Source organism: Zonotrichia leucophrys, chromosome 2 (genome assembly GCF_028769735.1).
Source record: "Zonotrichia leucophrys gambelii isolate GWCS_2022_RI chromosome 2, RI_Zleu_2.0, whole genome shotgun sequence".
Classification (NCBI taxonomy): Eukaryota; Metazoa; Chordata; class Aves; order Passeriformes; family Passerellidae; genus Zonotrichia; species Zonotrichia leucophrys.
In genome coordinates this window covers 129,312,250-129,332,727 of record NC_088171.1, presented here as the reverse complement: position 1 = coordinate 129,332,727, position 20,478 = coordinate 129,312,250, and the positions used below count along the sequence as shown (strand labels likewise).

The following is a 20,478-nucleotide window of genomic DNA, read 5'->3' as shown; positions in this document are numbered from 1 at the left end:
AACCCAGGACTCCTCCACAGAGTGTACTGCCTTGTGCCATGGAGACAAAGATGTGGTGATGGTGGTCACCTTTTATAGGTGGAATGCAGAAGGTCACAGAGTGCATGAAGGATTGTGATGGTGGTTTGTGGAGGGACACAGATGATGAATCAATTGTAATCTACCTCCTTGGCTTATAAAGCAGCTTAATAGTGATTTTTTTGTGCCTACTGTCTCAGGATGAAAATGAACATTCAGAAGTGAAGTTTTTTTTCTCTGGTTTATTTTCACTTAATTTTAATTGGTATGATTATTCTTCCATTCTTTTGTGTTGTTTTGCTTGCCTACAGCAGGGCTTATTCAAAAAGCCTATATTGCTTGTGTAAAATTTTGCATAAAAATTCAATCTGTTTCCTTTGAATGACAGTTTAAAAAAGTGAATTCAGAATGTGAATTGAAAACCTCAGCAAAGTTCAGTTACACTGAATTTGTCATTAAACATATGTACAAGAATCCTGCTCCCAAAAAGGGTACTTGTGTACACTAAATTGAAAATATCTTGCCTTTAGCCAGTGAAGGTGACTTTTTGAAACTAAGAATATGATTAATTTTTATTTGGACTATCAAGAACATAATCCTGGGCCTTGCATTATTTTACAACTACATTTCTTTTGTCCTGAGTTTTTAAGTGCACTGTAGTGCTGGACTGATTAAAACCCAGTCTTCTACATCAAAGTACACGAGAGTGGCTAGATCAGAATTAGAGGCATGTGGAGATTTTAATTTTTGTGTTCCTGACTATTAATTATTTTAACTAATGTGGCTCTGGTATTGTTTTTCATAGAGCGTGGTCATGGTTGTTTTCAGTGAGGATAAAAACAGAGATGAACAGCTGAAATATTGGAAGTACTGGCATTCCCGGCAGCACACAGCTAAACAGAGAGTCCTTGACATTGGTGAGTGTAACATCTCCAGATGTTTCAGGGAAGATTTCAGATATGGAAAGCTCTGGTGCCTTGCACAGGAATAGGGTGGAATATATTGGCAATGACTTCTTGGCTTGAACCAGAGTTTTTAACAATGGCTCATTGCTGCTAGGACTGTGGGGTCTATGGAGCTGGGTAGACACCATGCAGAAAGAATGGTTCTCAGTACTTACACAGAGGAGCTGCCCCTTGCATGTGTATTTAGTGGTGTACCTCCTTCTGGAAAATCAAGGTCTGCACCTCCTTAGGTGTGGCAGAGTATCTGTTCCCTTTATTTTTTCAAAGGGTGATCCAGTCTTTGATCCAGCAACAGTTATGTTAGCCAATTGATGTGGAATTGCAGCCTGAGAGCGCAGATGTCATCATTGTGGTGGCTGCAAAGGAGTGTGCAGGATTCCTCCAGCCCTGGAGTGAGTCAGTGTCAGCAGTGAGGGAGAAGCAAGCTCTGGTGTGCTATCCCGAGAGACCTGTTTATCGTTCATCCCATCTAAAGTATCTACTAGCCCATTTGAGCCTCAACTGTCCTATCTGCATGCTCGGGAGGTTTTAGCAGAGGAAGAACACGTACTTGCTGCCAAGGAGCCTGAAGTTGAAGTCAGTGGCAGTGTCTAGACATCAAGCGTTTCTCCCCTCCCACGTGCAGTTTACACATGCACCCATCTGCACGGATTCCAGTCAAAGGAGTCGGCAAGACCAAAGCAGACAAAGTCTATCTTGTTTTGACCGCCTGAGGGAACCAAACCATTGAATGGCAGGAATGAGAGGGGGCAGAGAGGGGGGCTAAACCAAAGCAGGGTTACTTGTAGAGAACATTCTGACACTTCAGGGGATGATTGAACTGGGTGATCAGGGAATCTGTCCCCAAGCGGTCCTAATCACTGTGCTGCCTGTGGATTTTCAAATGCTGTAGTTTTCACTGAGGCCTGGTGTTATTTAAGGTCAAGTGTATTTTCTCCAAGCAGCTCTTCCAGAATATCCTCACTGCCTCTTGTCTTATCATCATTTTTCTGGCTGAACTGTTTAATGAACTTCATTCTTTTCTCCCTTACCCCCATTTTCTTTTCTTGTCCATTGGGGTACCTAACTCAGTAAAACCGCCACCCCAGAACAAATTACTTTTATCATGACACCTTAAAAGAAGAAATAGGCCACTTCACAGCTCTTTCTGAAGACTGCCTGTTTTTTTTTTTTTTTGTGCTAGTCCATACAAGCTTGTGGTAGTAGTGCTCATACCTTTGAAAAGTATGTGCTGAGCAGCTCGCTCCACTGTAGTGCCAGCACCCTCTGACTCCACTGCAGTTGTGGTGTCCTGGCACATTTCAGTTGCCTTACCCCAACAAGTTAACTTACAATACATATTCTGAAAAATAGTGCTCTGCAAAATAAGTGCTGTGCATGAGCTGTATGTTTACCTGTGTTAAAGTGAATGTCTTTTAATTTTTCCATTAGTTTGAGGCGGAATAGCTCTGCTCTGACTTTTGAGGCACTTGTGAATACTGAGGTGCATATTCTTTATTTGCGCTGCAAACATGAGCAAAGCACAGTGTAGTAAGACTTACTGGTATAGCCCTTCTTGTCAGAAATAAGAGCTGTAAGAGCATGTTTCACCTCAGTTTTAAGCAAAAAAGAGACCTAAATGTTGCTCGGTAGTGTTTTCTTGAGAACAACTGAAATATAGCCTTACCTCTTACAAGTATGGTGTTTCTGAAGTACATTTCATTTTCTTTGGCACGGTTAACTGGCGTGTTAGGCCAGAATGGCTCCCAAGTATCAAACTGCGTTTAGCAAAATCTAGTTTTATCATCAAATTATCTAACTGAATAACGTAATCCAAATTTGAAGCTGGCCCTGCTTGAACCAGATACCCTCCGGGGTCCCTTCGATGCAAAAATTATTTTGAATGACTCTATGAAGATTTCTCTTTATATTAAAAATTCAGATCCCTGAAGGGATCCTCTAAATCCTTGGAGTTAATGTCCAGGCCCTGTATAAAAAGAAAATTAGGTGTCCAAAACTCTGCATCACCTGTTCCATAGATGTTACTCTTATTTTGATGTGTGTAGCATCTGTGAATCTTTTCTAATTGTTTATGAATATACTTTTAATCTAGACCATGATGTGGTCCTTAGCAGGCAGAGGATCAAATTGATTTGGGATGCTCCAGTTCCAGCTGTTCAGATCTCAGATGTACAGGGGGACTATACTTGTGCTGTTTTCCATTGTGGAAGGGATCTGCCTGTCTGCTTTCTGCCCTGCAGTTATATTCTGGACATCAGAGGGAATAGTGGCTTGCTCCTTCACTCCAGACAAACAGGGGTCACTGCTTTAATTTTTTTGTGTGCTGGCTGGTGCACCTCCTAGGAGGAAGGATGCTTCAGCGGATTAGGTGCAGTGACAAGTCTGAAGATGTGTTGATATTAATAAAGATAAACATGTACTTACATGTATTCAAGTCCTTAGTGCTTGAGGAATAAACCTGAGGGCTTGAAACTTATTAAGCAAGAACGTAAGATATTTTCCAAAATTTAGACTATGTACTGTAATGGATTTTTCTGAAGAAGGAGTAAGGTGCATGTTTGCTTTTTGTAGGAGGAATAAGGTGGGCAGGGGGAAAACAGCTTTATTTTCATAGCGCTGTGACACTGAATCACTAACTTTTTCTTTTAAAATAATTGTAATGTAAAGAATACAATACTTAATTGCAGTGGATATTGATTATTTAGAATAAGTACAATAATATGACATACTAGAACAGGTTCAAATATGAAGTGTGGGTGTGGAAGCTTTGTGCTCCATAGAAACTTGCCCTTGTTTTTTTCAGGATAGTTTGTATTATTTATGTGCACAATACAAAAGTATGCAATGACATGTAATGCATGATTAATGTTTAACATTAAAAATTTGCCATTGTTTTATATGCAATTTATATAACAAAAGAGGAAATAACTCCTGTGCAACCATTTTTTGCTTATTGAACACGCTGATTTTCTCTTTCTGGTAACTCACAGGAGGAGAAGTGGAAAAGTTGTAGTCACTCTAACAGCTTTCAAATATTCTGAGGTGTAAACAGTTTCTTAATTAACTGAGGATCGTTCTTTAATTGGATGTAAATTGAAGGGAATCGGATGCACTTCTGCTTTTTGACAGTGTCACATAGACACACCATGAGATTTGTGTATAGCAATTAAAGGACAGGCTTGTGTTGAGGGAAGGGAAGGGTTGGTGGGTTGTGAGGTTCTGACAGCCTTTTAAGACAAGAAAACAGGTGTCTTTACAAGACATCTTGTTCATGTCTTTCCAAAGAGCACCTACACAGCACGCCCATATGCAGCAGTCAGTTGCACGAGGCACTTTCTGGTGAATCATAAATTTAAGAGGTGGGTGGATGTGTGCGCATGCATATTAAACTACTTATGTGTCTTCTAATTCCTCTCATTTGCATCCCTACACTGAATTTAGATAGTGAAGCCAATGACTTCAGTTAAAAAGGAGATCTGAATTCAAGGTGGGAATGAAAACCCTGCCTGCCCTCTCAAACACTTTGCTAATTTGCTGCATCACCAAATATCTTGTGCTGTTCTTATGGTCTAAAGTGGTTTTTTTTTTACTGTATCTAAAATCATTCATGGATCCCAGGAACACAATTTTATTTGCCCAGTGAGATGCCAGCATTCTTGTGTTTCAAATGAGAGAGAAGTATACTGGTTGCCAGTTTCAAACATGAAGTAATTATTCTTGTAGCAATGTTTTTTGTTATAAGTTATTTTAAAACAGTTATTATCTAGAAATTATATTTTAGAGATCAACAGTTTAGGCAAAGGGAATGAATATTGGAATCATTTGTGTGTCCCACAAAATACAAAAACGCCCTCTTTCTATAACTGATTACAAAGCTAAGAATCAGCATGCCTCTGAAGCACGGATTTGGGCAAACTTTAGATCAGGAGTGTAATCTCAGCCCTCTGGCACTGAGTCCAATTACAGCCCTCGAGGAATTCTTAGCAAATGTTTGTCCCAAGGAGAGTTATTCCATTAGTGTGGACGATCTGGAAGTTCCTTTAATCAAGCAGCTATTACCTGGTATCTCTCTTAATCAAAAAGAATAAAAGGTGTTAAACTGTCCAGCAAAGTGAGAGAAAAGCAGTGCTTGTTCCTTTTTTCAATTATAAAGAGGACTTGGGAGTCCTCTGTTTTATATAGTTTTCCAGCCTTACTGTTTTGGGAGAGGATTAGTAAACTTTGAAATCTTCCTCCCTTTTGCTTTTCATTCCTTCCAAAATGCTAGTTTATTGATGATAATAATAACAGTACGTGGGGAAGAAGTGAGAAGAAGGTGTAGATATTGTAGTCAGACAAATAATTTTTTTTTTCTTCGTTTACTGTTTCAGTGATGCACATACTTTGGAAAAAGGATCTTTGTGGTTTTGGTTCTTTGTGGGGGATCTGTGATGGTTTGGAGTTTTGTGGGTTTTTTCATTTTGTTTTTAATAATATATAAATATTAATCCAGCATCCAGTGCAAAAGTTGGAATGCACACTGATGATTTCCTCCAGTCATAGCTCTTAGACTTTTAGAAAGCTTCTTTAGGATTTACCATGTGTTTTCTTAATATCAAGGTTTGAACAGTCCCTTAAAATGCTTCAATAGTTTTCAGTTAATTTTCCAGTTTTGGCCGTTCCTTGGACAAGCTAATGAATGCACTGACTCATTGCCAGTAGAGTCACACTCCTTTTTGAGAGCCAACAATATTTTGCAAGAACATTAGCTAGTGATATACTATGCTTAAGACTCAGGTTGCATTATATTACCTCTTTGTAAAATAAAGGTTATTCATAATTAATCATAAACAATACAAGAGGTGGTTTTGATGCACTAGACAACTCAGCTTAAGAAGCAAAGAAGCACTATGAGTTGTAAAACAGTTCAAGTTTTTTCATGACTCTTGTTTTTTCTTACAGCTGATTACAAGGAGAGTTTTAATACCATTGGGAATATTGAAGAAATTGCATTCAATGCTGTGTCCTTTACTTGGGATGTCAATGAGGAGGCAAAGGTGAGGAAAAACCATGCAGACGGCATCCATTTATAAGTACCACCCACCGTTAGGCACTGTTCCACTTCTCTCCTTTCTGAGAAATAAGAGGGCTTGTTGGTAGGTCCCAGCCTGAGAAACAGTAAAAGACTTTCTTCCTATTTGCAAAGCCTGGTATAAGACACAAGCTGAATCTTTTCTTTCTCCAAATTGTCAACCAACTTTCTACACTCTCAGCATCTCCAATAATCCATATTCTGTAAGTTAGACTATGCCTTCCCTTGTGTTGGTGCCATTTATTTTATATTGTTATGCAGACCATCATTGCAATGAATGAATGTATTCACTTTGGAATGAATGTATTTTTGAGGACTGAGACGTTTTTTGGTTTGTTTTTTTTTTTTTGCTTCTTCTTTTCCCTTTTTTAATGGTCAAGTACCCTCAGGCATGGGGTTTTCATTCAGGAATGTGACTCTTAAGTGGACCTATAAACCAGGACATCAGAACACCTTAACTAGTTTCTTACAGATAAGGTTGTACAAAGGCTGTCAGAGTGCTTCAACTGCATAGACTAGTGTGGGAGAAATGAAAAACTGCCGGTAATTATAAGAAGAAGTTGGCCCCCGGAAAGCAAACAACAAGGGAAATAGGCTGTGTAAAATGAGTGAGGGTAATGCAGTACTCTCGGGGATGTAGTTAATAAACAGCAAACACTGAGCTCGGCAAACTCCTGATAGTGTTTTCATGATGAACACAAAATGTCCAGGGCATAAGTAGAGCTATGAATCTTTCAAATACAAAGACCTCTTCATGCACAATTGCCCACTGCATTTCCAGCAGCATTAGAGAGGTTGCATCCTCAGAGTGAGTCCTCTGAGAACTTTACTGAACACTGAGTGGTAGCATTAATGCCCATTGTCCTGACTCCTGACTGAAGGTACTGACTGTTTATAGTAACAGGGATTTAATCTCTGATGCACATCTTAAAAGGAAAGACAATAGCTCTGAAAATCACCCAGCTCTTTCAAAAGCAGGCGTTGATAAACAGAGTTGTACTTGGCCCAGTTGCTAATGGTGCTGTATTTACTCATGTAGTGATTACATTTTCAACGGCCCAGATATTTCCCTATTATGTGTTTCCATTTCAAAATACAGCTGTAGGTTGTCCTCTGCAGTCACAACAGGCGACTGGTGTGCATGTGTGTGTGATCACTGTGCAAGCAAACACCGATTTGGGATCTCCAACGCATCAGTCCTCCTCGAGGACCTTTGCCGAAGCACTACCAGGGCTAGAACCTGGCAGTCTTGTCCCCGGGCTGGCAGCTCTCTAAGACATTTGCATTTGCAGCTCCAAGCCAGACTTAGCAAGACACCCATGTTGATCTAGGAACAAGGAAGTCACATCCATTAATGTCAGGTATTAACCTAAGACGTTTTTTCCTAATCTCACACCATTCGCCTGGCTCTTGCCTTGGGTGCCAGAACATTATAAACACAACTTTTGCAATGATCACTGGAAACAAAACAAGCTGAGATTTTAAAGTAAAGACTCCTTCTGGATTAAAAAAGTGCTAGGAGTGAAATTTAAGCTGCTTGTATTTGTGCAGGAAATAGTGATTAAAATGCAAATTGGCTTATGCATATTTATTTTGAGGTATTAAATATCTGATCTTTTAGGAGCTTGAACTGTAAATGTATTGATAAAAGAGGATTTATAACATGCTTTAGTGTTTGGCTATCAAGCATAAATCAGATTGTACGTGAAAGCTTATCACCTTGTCTGCACTCCAGCGTTTCCCTCCCCCCACACACACACATGTATGTGCACATGCTTGCTCCTGTTGGGAAGTTTGATACAATAACTGCTTGCACCAGGTCTGGGGATTCCCATAGGATGCCCCTGCGGTGTTGGAAAGCTGTGGGTGCTGAGGCACCTCACTGAAGGCTGTTTTTTCTCCAGCAATTACCTCATCCATGGGAGATGAAGAATAATTACAGACTCCCTTTTCCTAAGCTTTTTGAATGATGATCTTTCAACTGCCTCCATTGTTTCTGTTTGGTATTATTTTCCATTTTCACCACAATTTCAAGATTAAAACTTAACCCCCTCAGAGGCACAAAAGCCTTTTTTTTTTATCAAGTCAGATAAAAGTGGCACACAACAGTTCTTTTCAGGGCCTCTGAGTTGGGATATGATGAGACACTCTACTGGCCCTGGAAGAAGCAAAGAAATACTTCTTGTTGAAAGTGCACTGGGGAGTGATATGGAAAATCAAACAGAACTAGTAGAAATCACCTAACCAAATAGAACTCTCTCTCCTGGGAAACTAAACCCCACATTTAGAAGACCTATCTTGAGCATCAGGTTTCTCACTTTCCTACTCCACCTGGATGGCAGCTAATGTAAAGCCATGTTTCTCCTCATTTGAAGTCAGACTTTTCCTCTCACACACAGACAGAGCAGGCCTTCCCCTTGCAGCCCTTCAGGATGAGGGTATAGGAGAATGGTGTGGCAGTCAGAATCTGCCAGCTGCCAGTGAGCCTGCTGAGGGCTGGTAGGGCAGCATCTCGTGCTGGGTCTTAGTGGGATAAACAGGAATGCAGAGGGTACAGGCAAAGGCCTCTCTGTGTTGCCCCAGTAATGTCAGTGGAACTGGGCTGTTGGTTCCAGTTCACCATGCTTGGTGTGTCATCTTCCAACTGCTGCTTGGCAGAACAAGAATCTTGTACAGTGCATGTCAAGAGGTGGAATCATCACACTGTTGCTTTTTGTGATCTAAGGAAACAGCACCGAAGTCAGGAACACCGCTCTGCTAGTGTTCTCTCTGCTGTGTCTGGTTGACATCAGCAGTCCCCTTGCCTCTGGCAGAGGAGAGTTAGTCCTGGCACATCCTTACCCTTTTCTAGAACAGCATCCCTTTCTGCTGGGGCTCTTATCTAGAGGTCACTGTGGGGCTTGTGGCTCAGAGCAGGATCCAGGGAAATGAGGGGAAGGCTCCATAGCCATGTCAAACTCAGTGCTTTCTTCAAACAAAAATATTGCTGTAAGGGAGCAGGGGTAGGAAGAGAAGAACAGTTTTGTACAATCCATCTTTGTTTCCCTCCCATATTTAATTCTGTTATAAATATGTAATGTTTATGGGTAAGGTGATTTGTTGTCTCCCTTTGGTTGAACCCAAATGCTATGTTTGGTATTTTTAAAGGAGTTATTTAAAAAAAGATGAAGAAACAAACAACAATTAACAACTGGCTGACATTTTAACTGTCTTTTGAAAGTGTCCTTATAATATGCTAGAAGCTATGTAGTTGCCTTGCTGTTGCCCTGTAGATGATTTTGCTGCAGCATCTGGCAAGTGGACAAAGTTCTAGTGGACGCTCTTGAACAGACTCAGCTTCATTTCTGATAGACATTCATCTGTCTGCTTGCAGTGTTAGGACTGACAGAAGTTAGTTTGTAAGAAAAATGGTTAAAGAGACAGAATTGTCTTGGTCAAAAGATAATATATTTGTCATAAACCATACCACCTCCTTGAGATATGACTTCTCTCTGGTAGGTGCTTGGAGCATTTAAATTGGCTGTGCCGGTGTTACTTCTTGAAACAATTGCATATTTTTATGGAAAGTATTTTTTAGCCTAAAAATCAAAGATATTACTTCAGTGAGCAGTAATTACTTCAGTGAGCAGTTAGTATTTTGCTAACAAAATATGACACCTTAAAGAGACAAACAGCTTTCAGTGATATCAAGAGATCACAGATTTCTGCTAAGCACTGCAACTTGGACATGCAATAAACAGACATGTTTGTGGCTGTGTTATTCAGGCAGGTGCTGGCAGATGAGCGAGATGATTTCAGTGAGTGCAGGAGTTGTGTGCTGAGCAGTTGTTGTGTATACTTGCGTGCAATAACTGCCCTGCTATATTTAACTGAAATGTAGATCTTTAATCCAAAGTATGCTGAAGCCTCTGGGAACCTTTCCAGTTATTTAATGAGTTTTGGCATGGCTCATACAGTAATAAGCTGTTTTCAAAGAGTGACTGATTTGCCGGATTAGGTTCTTGGATATTGTGGGCCAAAGTGAGCTCCAATTCCGGTGGGTACTATGGTAAAATCAAGTTTATAGAACAGCATTATCTCTAGCAGTAATTTGTGTTGTGGCAATCCATATTTCTTAAACATTGTTAGTGATACTTAGGCCAGGCTTTGATTAGTATAAGATTTTTTTTTCCTTAATCATGACTTTCCTTCTCAAGTTACATCAATTTAATTGGGAAGGAAATTAATGTCTTCTCTACTCTAAAAATGTAGAGGTTGAAAGAAAAGATGCTTCATTTTGGGGAGTTAGTAGCAGAAATTATGTAGGATTAGACTTGGCAGCTACTTTAATAAACCATGTCTGTGTGTGCAAGTGTGCATATATATATATGAGTGTATATATAGATGTGAGACATGCACACACACACGTGTATATATTAGAGAAGAGTTAACCTGTGGTAGCACATAATGTTGAAATTCAGTGTATACAAATGGCTTGGTAAGTATGCATCTGGGATTCAAAGCAAATGGCATTTTTATGTAGTTGCCGGGGTGTGGTGTGGGTTGAGGAAGCTTCAAAAGAGTAGTGTAAACATTTGCTGGAGACATTTGTATTGAAATAAAACAAAGGTCTTACCTTTGTGTGGGATTTATAAGGTAACGGCTGGTAGGAGAAACTATAAACCCACACTTTCTGTGTGTGTGAGGAATGATGGGATTGAAGTTAGTCATTTGAGAGACGAGTCAGTTAACTCTTTGTTGTTAGGGTCTGGAGGGAGGAACCTTTTAAAGCAGACTTTTAAGAGACCCATCACCAGGGTTCTATGTATTGCCAGTATTCAGTAGGGAAATTGCTTTAAGTTTATAATTTTGTGCCTCCCTTCTGCCCTTGGCAGTTTCTGAGACAATGGGAACCAGAAATGTAAATAGTAATAAGAGGCTTATATTAGAAGTTTCATAGCTGTAGACCTTTAGTGTATAAGCTGAGAGACCGCAGCAAGAGTCATGTTGGCTGAATTAAATGATAAAAAGGGAAATGCACTTCTGAGCCTTGCTTTCCCTTAAGGCAGCTTACTGTGTTTGTGTCTCGTACATCCCTAATTATGCTGCAGTATTTAACAAACAGTAATTCTTATAATAGCAGCTACACCGTGGAGGAGTAGTCCCCAAAAGAGAGTGCTTTTTCTAGGCGTGATCTATAACAAATAGAAGAGCTGTTGTTATCTTGGGCCACTTGTGAAACTTTCTCAGCACCAAATGTTTCTCTAAATTAGTATATAATTGCTAATGGCATGCCTGAGCTGGAGACTAGATGGGTGGAACTCTGCCATTAATTGCTCTAATCTAAGATATGCTGACATTAAAAAAAAAGACATCACTATAATGACAATTATACAACGTGTTCCAGATAGCAAAACATTGCTAAAATCCAGTTTGCACAGGAAAAAAATGTTGCGTCTGAATTTGGGTGCAATCATACTAACTTTTATTAATACAGTTCTAAGACAAGTGTAGACAGGGATTAGGAGGGAGACAGTGATTTCTCTTCCTGCTACTGTAATTTCTACTTAACTCTACATTTTCTAACCATGTTAATTCTACTATGCAAAATACCACAGCAAAGGAGATCTTAAATCTGGATATCTTCTAAGAAAAGTAGAATAGCTCTCCATTTTGTGGCTGCCCATGGAGCTGTTTTGCCCCTTGTCTCATCAAGAGTGGGAGTGCATGCATTATGGACAGGAGCTGGAAAGAGGGGGAAGATGAGAGTTGCAAAGGGCAAAGCAGGATGTGTTTGGACAAATGGCTGAAATCAGTGCTGCTCAGAGCAGGTCACTGCTTTGGGAAGGTGGTTTCTGGTTAGACCAGGGGAGAGAGAAGGGGACTGTTCAGAAGTTTCTTCAGGTCCTCTTCACCATAACAGCCTGCTGCACTGGTGCAAATCTTTAGTCATGCAAAGAAGAAGCTCCCTAAAATAAAAACAGAAGTTATGCCCTCTTTCCTTTCCCTCTATACACCCCCGTGTTTTCCAAATCCAAAGTCAGTGTGGTGCTTTACAGGAAAGCTAATAGAACATTGCATGGAGACAGAAAATTTCCCCACTATCAATGATCTGTGTTAATTCAAATCCATCTGTCTGTCTGTGAGGTGCAAATGATATGACAGAAAGTGTAGTACACTTCATGTGCATGAATGTACAGTCATTGCTCCTCAGAGAGATCCTGATGTATTACAGTGTCAGGACAAGATATTGAGTCTTACAGCATCTATCTATTATTCATGCCGAATAATCTGTTATTGCTGTGTGGGGACTCTTGAAAGCATAAAGTCTGTCTTCCCCAGCCGTTCCTACTCTGCTCTGTGATTGTGGAGGCAGTGGAAGAGATGACACAGTGTATGTAGTTAATTAAGGTGGGACAAGATCTTTTTTGCTTCTCAGCTGAGTGTGCAGCAAGGGTGGAAGAAGTACAAACTGCTAGATAGATGCAAAGCCTGCATGTCTTCTCACATTTGAATGTACATTTTGGAAAATCTGTGCAGAAGTATGGGCTGAAATATAGGGAGACCATATTCTGTTTTATGCTAGGCTTCCTTCCACTACTGTGTGTTCACACACACTTTAAACCATTGCCCTGACACTATAAATGATTCTGAAGGCAAATGAAAATTCAGGCTGTTGTATTTCAGAGGGTATTCACTGTGTCTACACTTATCTTTGGGGCTGGAGGAGATCAAGTTGTAATTTGAAACAGAAATAACACTATCAGCTTCAAAATCAGAGTTTCACCTAGGGCCTTTCCCTGCCTCCCTCTTCTCTGGCAGTTAAAGTTCAACTATTTCATTTGTAAATGTAGCTCTGCGATACAATCAGAAGCAGAGAGGAGGGGCCATTAGCTCAGTCAGGCAAACAAGCTGCTCTGGCTCCATCATAAAGACCCTGACTGTAATGTTAACTTCTGCCAGGAGGGTAAAGTATCCCCCACCAGCCCTGCTGGAGCCCTTCTTTATTTTCAGTTGTCTTTCTTAGGGATGTTGCATTCTTAGGGATGTTGCATTCTCCTCGCTCATGCTGTTGGTTTATTTTCCGTTTGTGGAATGGAGGGGGAGGGGGGAGGGATGTCTGTCATGTTCTTCCTTCAGGAATCCTCCCAGATCCCAGGGGTTTGCTGCCCTCTCCTCTGCCCTGTGAGGGGTGCATTAGGTCTGTTTGAGAGACCAGTTTAAGATCTCTTCTTTCCTGAGCCTCCTTATTCCTCTGGGGCAGGTTTCACATTCTCCTGGTTCAGGAGTATGTACTGCTGGTTTTCTCAGTCCTTTTCCTTGGTTCTCACTTTTGGGGTTTCGTTTTGTTTGGTGTTTTGTTGTTGCTTTTTAAACTAAGGGCAAGTGAAAAGTAGAATCAAGTTAATACACAATTGCCCCAAATTATTATGTAATGCACATATTCCTCACTGGGCTGAAAATTAGATTTTTAATCTAGTTTCTTCTCTTGAGTTTTATGAATGCCATCCTGACTGAAAGCTATTGGTGGTATTTCAGTTCATAATGTTTGCTTTACATCAGGATAGTCCTTGGAAGACTTTGGTAGTGGGAGAAGACTCCCAGGTCCTGTACAGATGACACACACCTTGTCCCATGGTGCTAACTGAGTTAATGAGAGGTAGATGATTAGTGGCTATTAAGTTGTAAGTTTTTGTTGTAGAAGGAGAGCAAGAGATGGATTTCTGAAGCACAGGCAAGCAGGGGACTTGCTAGCTCAGTTGGTTAATGCTGAGGTTGTGGGTTCTATCCCTGGATGGGCCATGATGCTTCCCAGTCCCTTCCAGCTCAGATGACTCTGTGACTCTCTGAATGCAGTGTCAAGGTGTGTGGATGCTGTGGAACAAAGAGAACTTCTGAGAAGACGTAGGGAGTAGTTTTATGAATATTTTAAAAATTCCTTCCCAGTTTGAAACACTGGGTGAGGTGCATCTTTAAAAAGGAGGAAAGACTGTGAAGGGCCTTTAAAGTGAAACAGAGGAGTATCTATTGATGGGATGAAGAAAGCAGTAGTGTCAATGAGATGTGAAGAAAATGTTTAAAATAAAAGGAGTAGAGTTTATCTTTGTCCCACTGAATTTGAATGAGCTGTCAGATGAGCAAGCCATACCTAAGGCAGCTGGAAGGGGTGAAGCAAGATGATCTGTATCAACAAATAGTGCAAACATACAGAGCAGGGTTGAGGAGTGGAACAAGTAAGGGCTAAAGACCTGACATCCACATAAGGCACGTTTTAGGAGGTTTTATCTCAGATTATCTTTAGTCAGTTCCCATGAACTAAGCAACTATGAGCAGGTGGAGGATCTGAGTGCTCCTGGAACATATCTTTCTGGCCTGACTCTTCCAAAAAGAATCTAGTTCGTGTATTCTGAGCCTCTGGTGTGAACCAAAGCATGATAAGTTGGGAGAACCAAATGATTCACCTCAAATGTGAGCTTCTGATCCAAACTGAAGCGGCAATATATGGCTTTCAAGTTTGTTCTTCCCAGGATAGAGTCTTTTCTGGACAGAAGTGGAAGATAAATGTGTGACTTGCCAGAGCGTGCATCGTAGCTGAATTAAAACCTTTTTATTTTATTTTCCCATTTATTGTTATGTATTTCTGGAAGTTTAATTGTTGTTTGCGGCACATTTTAAAAAGTAATCTCTCTGGCACACAGATTTTCATCACAGTGAATTGCTTGAGCACAGACTTCTCCTCACAAAAAGGAGTAAAAGGGCTTCCTTTGATGATTCAGATCGATACTTACAGCTACAACAACCGCAGCAATAAACCTATCCACCGAGCCTACTGCCAGATCAAGGTTTTTTGTGACAAGGTAAGTGCAAAGCACAGTTACCATGGATAAAGGAGGAATCTTGTTAGGCAGTTTATTGTTGCTGTATTTTAGACCTAATTAAATGCTGTTTCTTCCCTTAAAGAATTGTGTTTCATCATAGCACTTGGTCCAGCTGTATCACAAATCTAACTGATTATCATGTCATTATTTTACTGCTTTGCAGCCTTTTTGGCCCTGATTTCTCAGCTTGTGAGCAATAGTTGGACTGTTTAAGGATAGCAGGTTACAGGTCATGATTATGGAATATCAATAAAGTAATAGTGCAAATGCAAATATCTCTATTTGGAAGGTCAGTGCTGATCACGGGCTCACTCACATAAGTGGCAGTCTGCTGATGTCCTTCCTTCTGACAGCCAGGATAGATAGATAAACTTAATATCAGTTTCTCTGACAGTGAGGGTCTGCCAAGCTCCTTTTTCTAATGCAATGGAAACCAGCAAATTCCAGTGACACAGCTGATGGGTTTTCCCCCTGCTTTGCTTGCAGTTTTTTTAGAAACTCTTACGTTGCTAGGATTTTTTTATCAAAAGTAAAATACAAAAAATATATTAGCCATTCCCATTTTGTAACTATTTTTTTGTGTGTGTTCACACCCTCTTAAGCAAAATTTTGTTTTTTTGCTGTAGGTATGACTGCTCCTCTGTGGTGACTAGTCAGATGTTTCAGCACCAGACATAGAACATGCCTGAATGAATTAGACAGTGTCATGGTCAGCAGTGTATATCACCAGATAGAAACAGTTCCTCAGAAATGTCAGTGATGATTGTTCTAAGATTTTTCTTTCAGTGGTTTTGTTTAGCATCTGTCAATTGATGACTTTCTCCATGCCAAGAAACATCTTTCATAGGGGAGCTGATGCCTGGATTCTAGTCAAGGTTCAGGGATTCAGGAGCCTACATCTATTTAAGTGACTTGGAATTTTATCCAAATTAGTCTTGCCATCCTACAGGTGGGAATAGAAAGACAAAAGGCCATGCCCCAGGCAAAACATAACATTAACTTTTTAATGGAAAGGGTAAGAGTTCAACTGTTTCAGGTCTCTGTGTTGCTGCTCCTTCCCCCTTTTCAGTTCATTCCCCTGTTGCTGTTTTGACATCTTGAGGGTTAATCAGTCTGTTGTGTTAGTGGAGGAAAATCTTTGGAAGTAATGAATGTAAATGTTTGCACTGAGGTCTTCTTGCAGCCAAAATGCTATGCTTTTAATTGTAACTTTGAATGTCAAATATTGAGAGATTTGAAGCTACAGCTGGATCTTAAAAGCTCAGTAAATATCAAAGTAACAAGTCGTTTTCATCTACCTGTTTCTGAAGCGCAATTAGAAAAATTTGAATTATTTAAAAAAAGGAAGGAAATTCAGAGCACAAACTCATCAAGGGTGACCTCTAGATACAACTGGTGGAGATTTTGAATAATAAATGTTCATTGCAGCTATTGGCTTAATTGGAGCTTCAAGTATCCAGACAAAAAAGCAGGAAATGAATGTTGAGTCTATTAATCAAAACTGTCTCAAAGTAGGAGAGATCACAGGGGTAGTTAAAGTGTTATACACATCAGCAATTGGAAGTGGGAACTGAAGGGCTCAAGGGTATTGATAATAGGCTGTATATGTGTTTAATATAAATATATACACACATGTAGAGCTTTTTAAGTTAATGCAGGTGTGAAAGTGACTTGAGCAAATGAAAATTATTGAGGTCAATGCACATGACAGTTTGTGCTAATTTGCACTTGGTAAAAGACAAATTCTTGCTTCTCCCCAAACTTATGTTGCCAGATCTTTACCAACATCCATTTGTCACAGGGCTTTTGTAAGTAAATAAATGTTTGGAGAATTTCCACTTGCTGGTGGCACTGGGAGAATTCAACGTGCTCAGAGGAAGGTAGCTGGTGTGGCTGGGTATCCTCATCTTTCCAAGATGTCAAAATAAACCCCTGGCTCTGGTTAAGGTGGTGCTAAATGGTTGAGTTCCTCTTGCTGGCCTGTGGCTCTCCCCCCAGTGACGTGGACAAAGCTTGCTGCCTCCTTGGGGAAGGCCATGAAGCTGTGACTGTTATTTATTGCCTACATCCTTGTCCTGATGAATTGAAGAGGAACTATAGGAACATAAAAAAACTACTCAGCAATCATATAATGATCTTTATATATTCTGAAAGTGTGAACTGCTCTGTTATGCCCCAATCTGACAGCCTCAAAGAGAAGCTGATGACAAAAGTACCTGATTTATTACAATCACCTGGCCTGGAGGAACTGCACAGTAAATTCCTCTTCCCTAAGTGTGAAATGTTTCTCATTCTGCAACATGGAAGAAAAAAATGTTTCTGTGCCTGAGGTGTTATTAAAAATGTTTCTTTCTGTAGTGCTGGTGCCTCTTTAGAACCAGTGGATGTATTTGTATATTCACTTAGATAAATCACAGGTGGAGGTGTCCAGTTTTTAAGAACATTCACTGACAAATTAATGTCTTGTAGCTGCAACACAGTGTAGCTGTTGTGGAAAGAGTTATCTTTGAAGAAATAAATCTGCATTTAGCTAAGTGGTACACATTATATATATATAAATTAGTATTTATTCTGGCAATTCCTTCATTTTAATATTAGTTTACATATAAACTAGAGAGCAACATGAACTAACATCCAGTATGTGCTTTGTGACATAAATGTATGGAGATAAATGTTGCAAAGGCTGTAAATGTTACTTAACAAATTTAACTTTACCGTACTCCCTATTTGTCATCCAATTTTTTGCCCATGTTTGTTTTTCACTAGGCAATCTTCAAAGCATTTGTTACAGTCCACATCTTGTTTTGTTAGTGCTAATTCTCTGCCTTGCAGTCATCAGTGCAGATCACTGATGCTGCATTATAAGTTTATCTAATTTTTATTCCTTAAGTAGGTTGTCAGGGAAACTTGCTACCAGGCCTATTTATATTTATATATTGCACAATGTTTAGCCACTGTGTATGAAAGAACTGGGACTTCAGAGCTACTTGATTTTCTATATGTGATAATCTGCTGAAAAGAAGCAGAACTTGACTTGGCAAATACCATAACATTGATCCAAAATAAAATAAATTAATCCAGTTTTGTTTAACCTGAAAAATACATGTTCTTTGGAATATGTGCAGTTCACACATCCTTGTTTTTGGTGTGGATCATCATAGAGAAAATGGATTATCATAGAGTATTTAGAAACTCTAATTGCCTATTAATCTTCAGCTTTGGAGAGAGCTTCTATTTCCAGGCTAAATCATTCCACATCTCATTGGGCAGGCACACAGACATCAGCCTATGTCTATGTGCCTGCCCAATGAGATGTGGAATGCTTTAGCCTGGAACTAGAAGCAAGAGTACATATGAGCATCAGTGTGGTGCATGGCTTAAGTTTAAATGAGTTGAAGGATTAGGAAGAAAATACTTTGAGTCAGCTGAAATTCGTAAGCTGCATTTTGTTAATAATTAGTAGCAGAAGTACTCCTTGCATTTATACAAAACCCAGATATCAATGAAAAAATTCAGAACTCATTTAATTATTTCACTGGTCGCAGCATAGTTTATAGTCCCCAGTAGAAAGGTAATTTCTGCTGTCATGAAGAGATGTGCAAACTGTGGTTTATTAGGTATGTGTCAGATGGCTCAGCTGTCAAAACTATGCAGCAGAAGCCTAGTATGCAAAAATCATTTTGTGGTCTCATCCCTGTGACTATGACATCCATTCTGTAGGCTGGGCTGGCCCTGCCCTCTGGGCTGCTCCAAGCTCAAAAGGGCTGGTAGGTAGTTTTGTGGGTATTGCAGTTGCCACATTTCTTAAGTGGCTGTGGCACAAATAAACACTGCTAGATGGGAATGACTGCCCAGCCCAGGGATTGCCTGCCCCTCAGAGATCTTGGGCTGTGTTGCCTTGAATGAAGGACTGAAGAGAAAGCTGTAAAGCGTCACAGAGTTCATGGTTACAAAGAATATTACAGAAAATCAGTAAAATATATTTTTTTTATTATGTATAAAAGGCTGAGTCCTCCTCAGTTTCTGCTTTCCTGAGAGAAAACTCACACTTGGTGCTGTGTGTGAAGTACTTTGATGGTTCATCCTGTTTCCTGTGAGCAGCAGAGTGGCAGCACCGAGTGATAGGTGTGGCTGCGGCCACCGGGCAGAGCCCTTTGTGCAGCACAGGTTTCTCAGGATGTGCTTTTTGCTGAACAGGGCAGGGATGTGTATTTTTGCTCCTTTCTTAGAAAGAACAGGTGGCTTTAAAGGTTACAAATGTACCTCTAGAAACAATTTTGATAAGTGCACAACTCTGAATCCCTTGGCTTCTGCGATTGAGGTTGGTGAGTGTCAACTGGACTGGGACCTGGTCTGGAGGCAGTGTTTGTTTGACACATTCATGTTTTCCTAAAGAGCTCTTTCTTCCTCCAGCTCTTTCAGCCTCTGGAAATCTACTGATAGATCACAGCCAGGAGTACATCTTTCCTTGCACTCTTTCTAAACTTGGTTCATTGACTCATGTGTGAATTTTGCCATCTTGAGTGGGTGTTTTTTGCTTTCCTTACCTCCCTCCTCTCCCTTTCTATTCAAGAAACTTCTAATTTTAATTTGGAAAAAAATTCTGTAATCTTGCATGCCAACTGTCTGGGAGCAGATGGATCTTCATTACCCTTCACAATGTGATAGGCATTATTTATAAAGTAAATTAGGAGAACTTCAAAGGAGGTGTTGCTGCTTTTTATGTCAATAAACAAGTATTATTTTTTAAACTTGTTGAGAGTGTATTTACATAACAATAGCCTGCAACTTCCCAGGAGTTCCTGGTGCCTAATAGGGCAGTGCTACATTGCTTTCCTATTTCTGGAGAGCTTCTCCCAGTTTGAAATGCCTGTATTTTTCTGTAAGAACCCTTGCGATGTTGGCAAGCTGTCAGCACAGCCTTTTTGGACTGTCAGTTCTCAAAGGCTCTGCACAGCTGGCTACAGTGCAGCAATGCCACCCCCAGACAAATTAGGTGGAGGAGAGTTTAGGGAAGACCTCAGCACAGACATTATGTAAAATGATAGCAATCCTGCAGGTGTTTTATGCCATTACACAAAATATTTGGCCTGAGCACTCTGTCCATTGCAGAGACACTGGGCTTGGGATGCCCTTTGCACAAGCTGTGCTGGCATCAGTCCTGCTACAGACTGCACACTGCCTGTCCTGGCTCCTCCAAACCAACATGTGGATATGTTCCTCTTGCTGTCTGCAGCTCTGGGAGCTATTGGATGTGCCAGCTGAGTCTCAGGCACAGGTGATCCATGCAAAACCTTCCCAACAGACTGGACAGATCTGTCTTCAATGAAGTAACCAGTTTCTCTTTTAGCATTTCTGTGTGTCTGATGCTGTAGTTCCAGGCATTGCAGAGTACAAAGCTCATGGTGGTTCCTCTTTGGGTAATATCTGTTTGTTATCTTTCTTGCATCAGGGAGCAGAAAGGAAAATCCGAGATGAAGAGAGAAAACAGAACAGGAAGAAAGGCAAAGGCCAGGCATCCCAAGCCTCATGTAATAATGGTGAGTGAAATGGGCCTTTCTGGTCT

The 20,478-nt window shown here is 40.3% G+C and overlaps 1 protein-coding gene across 4 annotated transcripts in view; it reads left to right on the top strand.

Moving 5' to 3' along the window:
- GRHL2 (grainyhead like transcription factor 2) overlaps nucleotides 1-20,478 on the top strand; it is a 64,912-nt gene that overhangs the window by 25,286 nt on the left and 19,148 nt on the right. For all 4 annotated transcript variants that reach the window (XM_064706405.1, XM_064706403.1, XM_064706404.1 and 1 more), the window contains exons 7-10: nucleotides 824-935; nucleotides 5,925-6,019; nucleotides 14,733-14,891; nucleotides 20,365-20,452. In XM_064706405.1, coding sequence (XP_064562475.1) covers nucleotides 824-935; nucleotides 5,925-6,019; nucleotides 14,733-14,891; nucleotides 20,365-20,452 — 454 coding nt within the window. The remainder of the gene's footprint in view (nucleotides 1-823; nucleotides 936-5,924; nucleotides 6,020-14,732; nucleotides 14,892-20,364; nucleotides 20,453-20,478) is intronic.